Raw genomic sequence first — 12,846 nt, forward strand, 5'->3', positions numbered from 1 at the left:
GTTTTCATCACTTGTCTTTTTCCTACCTTGGGACAGTAAACTTAGGAAACTATTTTCACAGTTTTAACAGCTTACAGATTTTAGACAGAAAAACTAATGGCTGGTCTCCAAACAGTGAGCTCACCGGTGTCTGAATGGTGGCTGCTGGTGTTTCATCAACCCTTGTGTGTTCCTCCCCTCCTCCCTTCCCTTCCCTCCCTTTCTGTCCATGGCTCTTCTCTTCAGGTCAAGGGGAGTTTAGACTTCAAGTGGTGTGTGTGTGCGTGCGTTTGTCATTGTTGCTGACAGCTCAGCATTATCACCAGGCAGACGAGACCCTGTTCTGTTCAGCTGACACTCAGCGTTATCATCGTGATGTGTGCGTGTGCCACCAACACTTGGCAGCAGAGTGGCTGAGACGCAGGATGTGAGGCCACTGATGCTGCGACTAATCCACTCATAGAATCTGCGAATACATAAAAAACAAACTTATGAAATTCAAAGTCCTACACATATTGAAGAACATGACTGAAGATGTTGTTTGAATCATCAGCAGCTACTCTTGAATTTGGTATTAATATAGTCCTGCAGTTTGGAAGAATAACTGGATTTTAGAATAATTTTATAGTGCGCAAATCCCTTTTAAGTATGTTATACTCTTTATTTCATCCTGCTACATCCCTGGCTAATGAAGGAGATGTTCTCTCACATGGCTTTTTGATGTGAAGGAGTTTTCAAACTAATGAAAAGAGTAAATAAATGCATGTCTAAAGTAATTAATATAATACCTCTTGCATAAAAATGTTGGATAAGAAAGTGTTTACAATTATCAAATGAGGCCCAGATGGAGGAAGCTCTTTCAGGGTTAGCAGCTCTTCCAAACAGGGTGACTCACCACTCCAATTCAATGGCGGGGAAACTTTAACACACATGCAGGATGATGAGTGTGTTTGTGCGTGCCGTCAGCTGTGCGGCGGGATGTAACACAAGCTGACCAGGACAACAGCTGCAGCCCAGCCGCACTGCAGAGTCACCACAAACACACATGCGCACGTACGCGCGTACACACACACACAGACATTGCACCAGATTTAGTGACATTCCCGGGGTTGCCATTTGACGTGGCACTGTGATGACCTTTCTTAAGAGAAGCTCTCACAGGTTTAACTGGCTGATTACTCAGATGTGTGTGTGTGTTTAAAATACCAGGAAGACAAAAGGAGGCTTTCCCATTTAATCTCCCCTTAAATTAAATCATCTCTATCAAATTACATAAAACTAAAAAATATGTAGGTCAGAAGCACAGATATTACTAACCTATTTTGCAGCAGTGTGTGTGTCTCTACTAGCTATTTTAGTTTTGTACATAATAGGGCTGCAAGGATTAGTCGACCTATGGAAAAATAACTGCAGACTCATCTCATTATCTACTGCTTTTTCCGTGAGGGGGTTATTGAAGCCAATCCCAGTCATCTCTCTGGGTGAAAGCAGGGTACACCCATGATGAGTGACCAGCTCATCAGTGCCCTTACTGATGGCAGAGCCATCTGCACATCAGGAGCAGTTTTGGGGTTCAGTATCTTGCTCAGGGATACTTCGACATGCAGCTCAGTATCGTGCTAGGGGAGCCGGGATTTGAACCAGCGAACCACCTTCCAACCACTAGTCCACCTGCTCAGCCCACTGAGCTACAGTGATCACCAGGGTTTCTACAAATAGCTCAGCTGAACCACATACGCTCTACCCAGACATGTCGATCCCCAAGTGCAATGTTCTCAATGCTGGTGTTCACGTGTAGAGACCCTGGTGATACTACGAGCAAAGTTTCATGTTGTGTCGAGCCTTCTTAGTGTTAATGTGAAAATAGCGATTTTGATGCTAGTGTAAAAGTGCCCCATGCACTCCCACTGAGATGAGACGAAAACAAAAATACAGTTAATCTTGAAAGTGTCTCTTTCGTCATAATTATGCTTTTACACGAAGGTTTGACTCATATACGTTCACAAAAAAAGCCTTGGTTGCATTTTGGCGCGAGTTTCACTTTAAATTCAGTAATATTCCTTACTTGGATCATAACAGTCTAAATCATGTAACTTTTAAAATGTTATATTTGCAACAATAAATCAGTTGGCTGAAAGTTTTAAGCAGCTGTTTTGAGAAGCGAATAATTGTTTCAGTTATTTATCAAATAATAAATCTGCAACACTTTGCTGTTTTTCCCTGTTTTATTTCACTGTAAACTGAATTTACAGAATGTAACACAGTAACCATTTAGCTCCTTCACTTCCGCTCAGAGAAGATTTCTCACTTCTGAAGGAACTCTGGGACATTAAGAATAGTAAAGTTTTGTAGGTCAAATACTCATCACATTAGCTTGGAGTGTTCAATTGTGGTAGCCAGAGAAACAATAAAACAAGGAATGTACATTAGTGAGTATTCTGATTTAGTTAATGAAAGTCCTGCTTATTGCAATTAACCACCAGAGCCCCTAGTGTTGAGTAATAAAAATCACAGAGCATGTACACTCGTGACTTCTGCCGACTGAGTCGGCTAACCTCCAGTGTAGCGCTTGACAACTTGAAGGAGGACACAAAAATGTATTCATGGGGCTCTTCTAGACTTTCCTCATTTTATTGGACTGAATAGCTCAAATTCTTTCGGTAAAAAGAGTCATTTCGCAGGGTTGTGAGGCTCACTGAAAATGTCCTGGAGAAGTCCTCCAAAATCATCTCAAGAAAAGATTGAGAGCCCTGAAGCGCCCTCGAGCCGAACTCTAAAGCTTGATCTCCTGCCTGTTAGTGGCCGGAGACACATGATATTTTACTGAAGCTCAGTGAGGAGGTGAAACCAGCTAAAACCTGTTATCACACGCTGATTTCACTTATTAACTCTGAACACATCATTACAAGGAGCTGTGGATAAACAGCATGAAAGTCGGAGAAAGAACTTTCTTTTTCTTCCTTATAAGTGTAAATGTGCTTCTTTCCCTTCAGGCTTCAGTCCCATTCATTGTTATTTTAATCTTCATAAAAGCTAATTGTCTCTTCAGTTCAGAGTCATGGATGCAGTGATCAGGAGGACACAGCAGAACAGCACATTACCACTTCAAACCACTCAAATGTGGCACTTAAAGAGCTATTACTGTTATCAACAGAGCTCTTACACACTTAACAACATGTTGCCACTGCAGACAGAGACGCAGTAATAACCTGCTGCTGAGAGCACGGACACTTGAATTGAGCAGCACAGTTATTTTAGCAGCGTGAGTAAGATGATGTCAGTGCTGCCTTTTGGACATGGAAAAACAACACAAAACTAAAGTGAGCTAACAGTTGAAAAAAACATTAAATATATAAATGTTGAATTATGTTTTTTTTTTTTTTTTTAAATATAGTATTCAAATAGATTTTAATATATAATTCAGTTTGTTGTTTCCCCCTGAGTAGAGATGGTCAAAGAGAATAAAAATGTAAGGAAAATAAGCAAAAATAGAAGTGGATAGGATAGAGAGAAGCATTAGGGAAGAAGAGAGGGAGAATTCAAAAATAAGAGTTGAGCAGAAAGGAGAGGGAGAAAGTAAAGAAGAAGAGGGGACAAGACCTGGCAGACAGAAAGGAAAATAGAGAGAGGAGAGGAGGAGGAGGAATAAAAAGGCCTTCACTTCAACAAACACTTCTCCTCAATGTGTCAGAATGCCTGGAAGTGTCACACTAAGCAGAAGTCACTTAAGAAATAAAAGACAGGATGAAGAAAACAGTGAGAGGGAAAGAAGGAGAGAAGAAAGAGCTCAGAGGATTAAATCTGGTGACTTTCTGGCTTTTAGAACCTCTTACTGAGAAATGGAGAGCTGATCTGTCTTATTTTCCATTTTCCTGCAATTTTCTTTGGCTTTCAAGAAGCACTGCTGAAATCTGAAATAAACAAACACTTTTATTTGTATGTAGGAGTTATCAAGTTGCACTGCACAAAAAAGGTGAAATCTGCAGGAAATGGCTACTCATCTCACCTCAGTTTGAGAATCTTATGCCGCTTTTCCATCTGCGTCTCTTTTACTGGTGCACTGTGTCTTTTTATGGCGTTATGGTTACTGTTACAGAGCGCTCTCTTGATTTTTCTCCGCCTCCATCCATCTTCTACCTCCATCTATTATTAATTCTTTATACATTTTTTATATGAAATACGTTGTGTCTGGGTTCATGTCGTAATAGAAGTTCTTGTTTGTTTTAGTAGAGCTGAAACTATTAGAAGATTAATTGATCAGTCGCCATAAAAATAATTATTAGTACCCTTGATAATCTACTAATCATTTAAAGATATGTAACATTTATGCATAAAATGTCTAAATACAAGTTGAACTTTGTTACATATTTCTGCCAAATTGAATTGTTTGCAAAATCTTTAATTTTATTCAGGGTAACTAGAGTTGTGTCGATTAATCTATTTTTTAAATACTTTTTTGATAATCAATGGGTTATTCTCTGAATCCAGCCTTTTAATTGTGAATATTGTTTCTCTTCACTCTATGACAGTAAACTGAATATCTTTGGGTTGTTGACAAAACAAGATATCTGAGGACAAAGTCTTGTGCTTTTCAACAACTAATCAATGAATCTAGAAATAATCAACAGTTTAATTGCCAATAAAAATGATCTTTAGTTGGAGCCCTAAAAGTAACAGTTTCCTTTGGACAGCTATTGCTGTAAATTCTGGGGAAGCATCAGAATGAAGACAAGAACTCCCATGATCCCATGCTTCTTCAGGACTTCATCAAACTGTGTCTTTTCTTTTCTTGACTGAGAGACTCCTGGTGGCAGAACATACGTACTGTGCCTTTTAAGCCATTTTCTAAGCAAAATGCGCAACAGTTCACTGGTTTCAGCTTCTAAAATATGAATCTTTGCTGGTTTTATGAGTTTTGTATGAATCCAAACTGAATACCTTTGGCTGCTGGTCAGAAGTTTCCCATGTTTTATAAGCCAAATGATTAATTGATGAAAGAAAATACTTGTTAAGTTTTGAGACAGCTGATGTGCACTGGTTTAGTTCTACTGTGTAACATTTAGTAAGAACTATCATCCAGAAGAAACGCGATGCCGCGTCAGTGCTTTTAGCAGAGACTGAATGATGTGACCATTAATCTGCCCTCTGTGTGTCCGTCTGTCTGTCTGTCTGTCTGTCTGTCTGTCTGTCTGTCTGTCAGGCCGGCCTCGGTGGAGAGGAAACCTCCGGAGCTCAGCACTCTCAACGACGGCTACCAGATCCGCATCTGATCCCCTTACTTCACCTCCAAAGCGTCCCAAAATCTGTCCAACCTCCTTCGCCACCCCTGATCCAAGAGTCTCTACCTGCCACCCGTGTTTTTAGGAGAGGAGTCACTGTAGGCGGAGCTAACACAGACGAGGTGGATGATGAACACACAAATATTTACGTTACAAGAGCTTTTCTGAGCGTGCACAAACTTCTTAGAAGACTCAGACAAAAAGTCAGTCTGATTTTAATACTTCACGTTGGGATCTGGATGCTCTTTCTTTTACCCCGACCCCCAACTCTTTGATAAGTTCCAAATAAGTGACATCAATCTATTTCTACCTTTTCAACATTTCCATCAACTGGCAGGTTGAAAGCTGTAGTGTCCTTAAAACAAGTATTTCTGTGACCCCTTAGTGATCCTGTGTCTTCGAGAAGGGCTACAAAAGGAAGTGAGACTATCGAAAAGGTTGATGTTTGTCAGTATAAACAGTTGAAAGTATTGGTTTAAAAAGATAACCAGCCACGACAGCCAAAAAGATGTCACTAGACAAGGAATTCGATTAATTTATTGGTGGTTTTGGAATAAAACGATTAGTTTTGCAAGTGCCACTTTTATAGCACAATTTCACTACTGAAAATGTAGACATATGTCTTGTCAGGAATGACAGTGGAGACGATGTTTTAATTTTGCTCATTTTTTTTTTTTTTGTCAGTTTTCCAAAATGCTGCTGCTCAACTCCTGCAGCGCTTTGGCTTCATTGATTACCAAAGTAAAGTCTGAGGTGCACTTTGACTCTTCTTGAACCAACAGCAGTTTAAATGAGTAAGTAGACTTCTGTACGCAAAGTCTATTGATCAGAGCGGACGAGTCTAGAATAAGGAGAGGACGTTCAATAGAGTATGCAGGGAAATTAAAGACACTGAGTCGATGGGAGGAATCAGAAGGATGAAAGGGAGGAAGAAGAAGAGGAGAGGTTGAGAGGGAGTGAAAGGAGAGAGGACTCACTGCAGAAGATCAGAGACGTATCATTAGAGCACTGCGGCAAACCCCCTGCACCCCCCCCCATTCTCCTCCTCCTCCTCTGCCCTCTCCTGACACATAACTGAATACATAACTACAGCTCAGTTTCCACCAACATCAGAAAGACTCTCCTGAAACAGAGAAATAGAGAGAATCTCGAACACCAAAGTTAGCGTTCACAGTATCTGGTGCTGAGTATGAGGACAGAAAGGCTTCTCTAGCAAGACGTCAACTGAAAAAAGAAAAAGAAGTCTGTAATACGGGATATGTTCACCTCTTAATGCCTCGAGAAGTCCTTCATGAAACACTGGGCAAAAGAAAAATGACCCTTTGGGGTCCACTGAAGCCTTAACCTGTGATGAAGGGCAAGAAATAAACATGGTTTCATTTTAGGGCACATAAGGCAGAAGAGGTTGGGAACCACTGATCCAAACCAGTGATTTTTAGATGCCTGAAGAAATGACAGTATCAAGTATTACAGAAGAAAGAAGAGCAAATATTAGAGAAAAAGCAACACCGATTTCAGTCTTTGGAAGTAATAATCTGGACCAGGGCCAGAACTGACACTTAAATACCTATTGTAGAATTGTAGCGTATATTTAAGTTGGGTTCCCTTGATTGACTGAATTTGTGCACATTGACACTTTGCCCTCAGCGCTAAGATGACAAAACATAAATGATGCTTATTTAAATAGTATTAGTACTTTGCAAAAATATTTTAAATGAGGCATAAATAGCAATTTTTTAAAAAATAATTATTTTTTCTTCAGACATCTGGTGGGCCAAATCAAACCTTATGGTGGGCTACCTTTAACCTCACTTTGGGCAGTCCTGGACTTGGCAGTAAATTGTAATAAAAAACAAAGATAGATGACCTGAGATTGAAATGTGCATGACATAGCATCAACTACAAACATTTACATCAAATATAGACATTAGTTAAGGATAAATCAAAGTATGACCTCATTTTTCCAGCCTCTAGCATTTCCAAAACGAGTCAGCAGAAAGCAGGTGGATTTTGTTTTGCGTGTTAACTGAGCTGCAGCCGACGTGTTCACACAGTAAACTATCGCAACTGTTAGCCAGCTGGCTGCTGCTACCTTCACAGCTGGAAAATAAAATGATTCAGCTGGTCCGAGTTCACCCGCAGCCAGATCGACCACTCAGACAAACAAGGAGTGAAGGCAGATGTTGCTGGGTGAGAGTAACAAAAGGCCTCGTTCAACCCAGATTTATGTGGCAGAGGGATGTAACACTGACCGCGGGGTCCTTCGAGGGCACTGAGATCACAAAAATACTTTTCTAAAAGGACACCACCATAACATGAAGGTGCAAATCTGCTCTGTTCTGCGTTCAACAGTGTAAAAAGACAAAGTGTTTGTATTAATGTAGTTTTTCAGTAATTAACTCACAAAATGGGAGTCAGGAATCACGCTTTTGATCAGTGAAGCTTTGGTACCAAGTGATCTAAAAGAGTCCATTCAGTACTGTATGCACTGTTCCATGCTCACATACGTGATGTATCAAAAGGATTGTCCAAAAAAATCCAATCGACTTTGAATTCGATTGTGTTTTTTGGATTTTTTTGGGACTCTCCTGGTGAGGCCTTCGATGAGTTCCAGCTGCGAAGCTTGAAATCTCAAAACACAGGCGTCCAGTCAGATATTCATGATCGATTAGAACAAGTCTGATACAAATGCTTGAAATGAAGGTAGAATATCACATATCAAAGCTGGAGATCAAACAGTATCACACAATACAGAAACATGACATCACAAGAAACATTTACCACACTGTAGTTGGATACAGGAAATATGTTTGTACATCTAAATATATCTATGTTCATTCATGTTTGTTACATCCACGGAATGTATTTCAGATGGAACCCTTCAGACTGAGAACCATATAAGTCAGTTTTAAATGAGAAAAAGATACAGTCCTTCAAGGAGTTAGATGCCTTGCTAATAGGCACCTTGAAGGAAGCTACTGAGAGAGAAAGAAACAGGGATATTGGTTCCCTCTAATGGTTTGGCTGCTTAGAACTTAATTGATGTTACGGTCTGCCTTGAGGATACTTGGAAAGACATGACAACTGACTTCTATAGTTTCCATCTGAAGGATTAACATGAAAAATGTTGCTCCCCAAAATCAAACGCAAAGATTATCTTTGTTCAATAAAGCTGTACCAGGAGACCTTAGAGATTTGGTGCCCAGAAATCAAAAAGTCTGTACTCTGACTTCTGGGAGCTTGTCTCTTCCCGCCAATATGGAACCGTTTGCGTTCTGGGGTATGCATGTCATTTTGAACTGCTCAGAGCATATCAACCAAACATGACTTGGTTTGGAACACAACGAGTTGGTTCCAGCTGGAATAAAAATAATAAAGCAGGTTTTCTTTAATCCAAATTGAAAAAACAAAGAGGGTGTATCATATTCTACAGGTCGTAGTGTATTGGACAACACTCTCCATTGATGTAACATTGTTGATTGCGATTGTTCTACTCAAAACTGGTGGAACCACAGCTGGTTCACTAGATAGCACAAAGTCTTGGAGAACCTTGAACGGAACTATTTCAAGAACCAGCGCTAATTTGGTGAAAAGGAGGAGTCTGTCAACTTGCCAGTAGGAACAATATGGACCGATGCTTTTATAGGATCTCTAATGCGCGTAATCTAGTACTCAGGTGAGATGATAAACACCTGGTTTCACGTTCTCCTACTGATCAAGTAATTGGCAGTGCTTTGCCAAGAAATGTATCAGTGAGGCAACAAAGGCTGCTAGCAGGAATGCTAACAAGCAAACATGGGTGTAAAAACAAGTTCAAAAACTGGAAAGAAGGCAAATTATTCAATAGGTTCGTTAGGCTTCAATGAAACACAAAATGTGTTGTACAGAAGGATAACATAACTTTATTTATGAAAACTATCCCAGAGGACATGTAATGGGAACAGAATCCTGTTCCACCAAAGTACATCTGGTCTTTGAACTGGTTCCATTAAAATTCTTGAAGACTTTGTACTTTTAGGGAATCAGCCGATCTATTCCACCAGTACTGAGCAGCAACTACTGAAATCAAGGATGCCTTATCAATGGACAGGAAGGAAGGAAAAGGAATACCTGCTATTTTTGGGGCAACTTTTGGGTTCTGAACCGATTTATTCTTGTTGAAATGCTCAGAACAGTTCAAAATTAGGGGCACTCACTGAAATAGAACCCTTTCCATATTGTTGGAGAAGGACAAAAGTGGTTTAAACCGATGCAAAGTGCATTTTTATGAAACGTACTTGGTACAACTTTAACTTTATATCTAACAAAGCAAAGATGATCTTAAAAATCTGTAAAAATGTAAGGAAGAAAAAAACATCATCATCATTTTACTTGAGGTGTTTTGATGACATCAATCATCATCAGTGTACAGATTGTTTGCGAGTATTGTCATTTGATTGTTTTCTGACTTTTCTTTGAATGTTTCACGGTGTCTTCTCGCTCACAGAACAAGTGTGTTTCGCTGCCAACATTTCATCCCAGCTCTTTGTTTCAACAACAAGCTATGCACACACTTGTGTATGAGGGCAGGTTATGTAAAAAAAAAACTAGAATCCCTGTCTTCCACAATTCAAAGATGGAGGAGGAAGGTGTTCGTGGCTCGATCTACACAAAAAAAACATCACATGCGCAGAAATTACTAAGTAGCTTTTCTTCACAAGCTTTCAGTCTGTGTAGATCCAGCCTGAGCCATTATCACTGATTCAAGGTGCTGTGAGAAAAAAGCAGAATATTTTTATGTATTTCTGATGTTTGGCCAGCAGTGGACCATAGCACAGCTCAGAGACGGAGATCTGATCGGTCACATCTCCACTCTGGCACCAACCAACCAGCTCAACGTGTTAATATTTGTACTGAAGGTAAAGTGTTGATACTTTCTACAGGCTTGATGTTTGTTTCGCAGACAGAAGAAGCACAACGCTGCTTTGCTTTTTTTTGCGTATTCGGACTACTTTATCACTCCGAGGTTGTGGACAAATGGACAGAAGAGTTGAGAAGCAACATATCGGGAGAGACGAACGTTATGTTCTGTTGTTCACATAGTTTTGGAACTTAACAAATGGAGATTCGAGGACGTGACTTTGACATATTTCTCTCTGTGCAAAAAAAAAAAAAAAATCAACAACTTTGGATTTAAAAACATCAGAAGTGCAGTTCTGGGGATTTCACACGACAACAGTCACAAACTACCAGACTGCTCAGCTGGGACTCAGAAACTCTAGCATGTTAAGTCCAAAAAACACCCACAACCTGAAACAGTGATTCTCGATGTAGCAACTGAAATCTGTGTTCATGTCAGTTTGCAATAGAGACTTCTGTGCTTGACAATTTACCTTACTGAATGTTTTCTTTTCTTTCTTTTTTTTTTTTTTTTTTATAAGTTTGTGGTTTGACTTCTGGAATCTGTTTGAGACATTTTTCTCAGACATTTGGCTTTGATTCATTGATTGTACACTTTGATTTTGAATGAGAATCATTCGTCTGAAACAAAGACAGAACACCTTGTAGTTGTAGCGGGTGTTCTCTCTGATGGCCTTTGATTTGTTTCCAAAGTGCTGATTTCTCAACTCCACCTTGGTCCTAAACGTACTGTACTGTAACATGAAGTGCAGTCTGTTTTAAAATCAGCGATTATTAAGGCAACTTTAAAGACGATAGACACAAATTTGACATCAACTCAATCTCAGCATTTGGGCCATTTAAATATCGGCTATGTCAGTAGTAACTCTAATGATCTCTTTCCTCCAAACACTTCGGGCTGACCCAAATGCTTTGACACTTCTGCTAGTGCCTGGATTAATTGACATCCACACTGGTAGTCGAAGGAAGGTGACTTTGTGTCAACGGCACTGTAAAAGGGGCAAAAGACTCCCACTGGGCGTTTAAAGGAATAGCTCACCCAAAAAATTAAAATTCACTGTTCTCACTGTCATGATGGAAGCTTAAGTGAAGTTTCGCAGTCTGAGGGCCATTTCTGGAACTTCACAGCATTCTCCTAAACAGCTGAAATAGATGGGGACTTGTTTTAAAACGTAGAAGAATACATGAAACGGCTCTATACGGCTCGAGCGGTGTAATCCAAGTCTACAGAAGCCCTGAGATCCCACATTAATCCAAAATGATGTTATTTATGCGCTTGACGTTAGGTCGAGCTTGTGCGACCACTTTAATCGGGTGTGCGCTAATGCTTTTAGCTTAGCAGCTACAATGAAGACACCATCTTTTATGTATGTTGTTTTATGGTTGCTTTATGGAGCCAATTTGTGTTTTTAAGGTTTTAAAACAGGTCTCCAGCTTCCTCAGCTGTTAAAGAAAAACGCTGAAAAGCTGAAAACCTCCAAACATTTTGTAAACTATGAAACCTCACCAGACTTTCCATCATGAGAGTGAGATTATAGTGAATAAACTTGGATTTTGGGGGGGAACCTTAAGTTCCTTTAAGTAGTCTCAAAACCTGTGCACATAAAAACCAGCAAAGGGAGCATTTCTGATGCCTCTGGTCCTATCCTCGTCTCTCATTAGACTCGTAATTACAACATTAGCCAGCAGTAAAGGGGAAATTAATGACCCTTGGTTTGATTGCTTGTGTTACGCACACCAACCTTCCCCTCAAGGTCGAAGGTCTGAATATTCACAGTTAATTGGAGCTTCCAAAAATGGTATTCGTTACAGCCCGTCGGTTAAATCCAAAACTTCCCTGTTGTGTAATCATTAGCTTTACATGTTGTAATCATGCAATCTGCTGATCAATTGACAAAAGTAGACTTGCTGGATGTGAAAAAATGTCCATGCGAAGCTTCCAGTGCCTCAGCAGTAGGAGTTCAATCAGAAGAGAACACCCTTTTCTAAGTTTTGTGTCTTTTGGTGTGTTTGGAGGAGTTGCTCACGTGCAGACAAACGTTCAGACTCGGTCACAGTCGTATGTCAAAGTGAGGTTAAAGCCTTCCGTTCAAATGTGTCACGGCAACTATTCACCCTCTTTATCGGCTAACTGGTTTTGTTGTTTTTCTGTTCACACACACGTTCTGAACTGCTGTGACACAAAAATAAGTTGTTGCCCTCCTTTTTTTGCCTGTTACTGGAAACATTTGAAAGCAGACAGATGTGATCTGTGCTGTGCAGAACAAAGGGATAGTCAGCCTCCTGTCAGACTCTGACGTGGCAGAAGACGAGCAAAAATCGTGTGTGTGTGTGTGTGTGTGTGTGTGTGTGTGTGTGTGTGTGTGTGAGAGAGAGAGAGAGAGAGAGAGAGAGAGAGTCGAACCCTAAACCACTGTTACAGCCAGCGTCTTAAAACTGATCTGACTGCAGCCAACAGATGGAGAGAGGAAATCCGAGCGATGGTTTTAATATGTGGAAATCTCTTCGGCCCGGCCAAACACACGTATAAATGATTAATATTATTTTTTAAAGGGCGCTGTCGGGTCCGTCCAGGTCCCCCTGTGTGAGGACATGCTGTGGTTTTGTATTCCTGTGGAGATCAATACTAAGAGAAGATGTGACCCCCCCCAATCTAATTATTATTATTGTAACTTTCCTACTCTCACAG

General features: G+C 40.2%; 2 protein-coding genes across 5 annotated transcripts in view; one reads left to right on the forward strand and one right to left on the reverse strand.

Moving 5' to 3' along the window:
* Positions 1-12,561, forward strand: part of vash2 (vasohibin 2) — a 34,450-nt gene extending 21,889 nt beyond the window's left edge. For 2 of the 3 annotated variants that reach the window (XM_037087304.1, XM_037087303.1), the window contains exon 9: positions 5,180-5,838. In XM_037087304.1, the coding sequence (XP_036943199.1) occupies positions 5,180-5,249 (70 nt within the window). In that variant the 3' untranslated portion in view covers positions 5,250-5,838. Of the gene's footprint in view, positions 1-5,179; positions 5,839-5,942 lie in introns of those variants that run through there. The other variant, XR_005072658.1, reaches the window with a different exon arrangement.
* Positions 1-12,846, reverse strand: part of angel2 (angel homolog 2 (Drosophila)) — a 28,544-nt gene that overhangs the window by 2,226 nt on the left and 13,472 nt on the right. Inside the window, exon 9 of one of the 2 annotated variants that reach the window (XM_037087293.1) lies at positions 6-445. The exons of the other annotated variant lie outside the window; for it this stretch is intronic. Coding sequence (XP_036943188.1) covers positions 327-445 — 119 coding nt within the window. The 3' untranslated portion in view covers positions 6-326. Of the gene's footprint in view, positions 1-5; positions 446-12,846 lie in introns of those variants that run through there. 2 annotated transcript variants of the gene reach the window in all.

The sequence above is a fragment of the Acanthopagrus latus genome, chromosome 22, assembly GCF_904848185.1.
Source record: "Acanthopagrus latus isolate v.2019 chromosome 22, fAcaLat1.1, whole genome shotgun sequence".
NCBI lineage: Eukaryota > Metazoa > Chordata > Actinopteri > Spariformes > Sparidae > Acanthopagrus > Acanthopagrus latus.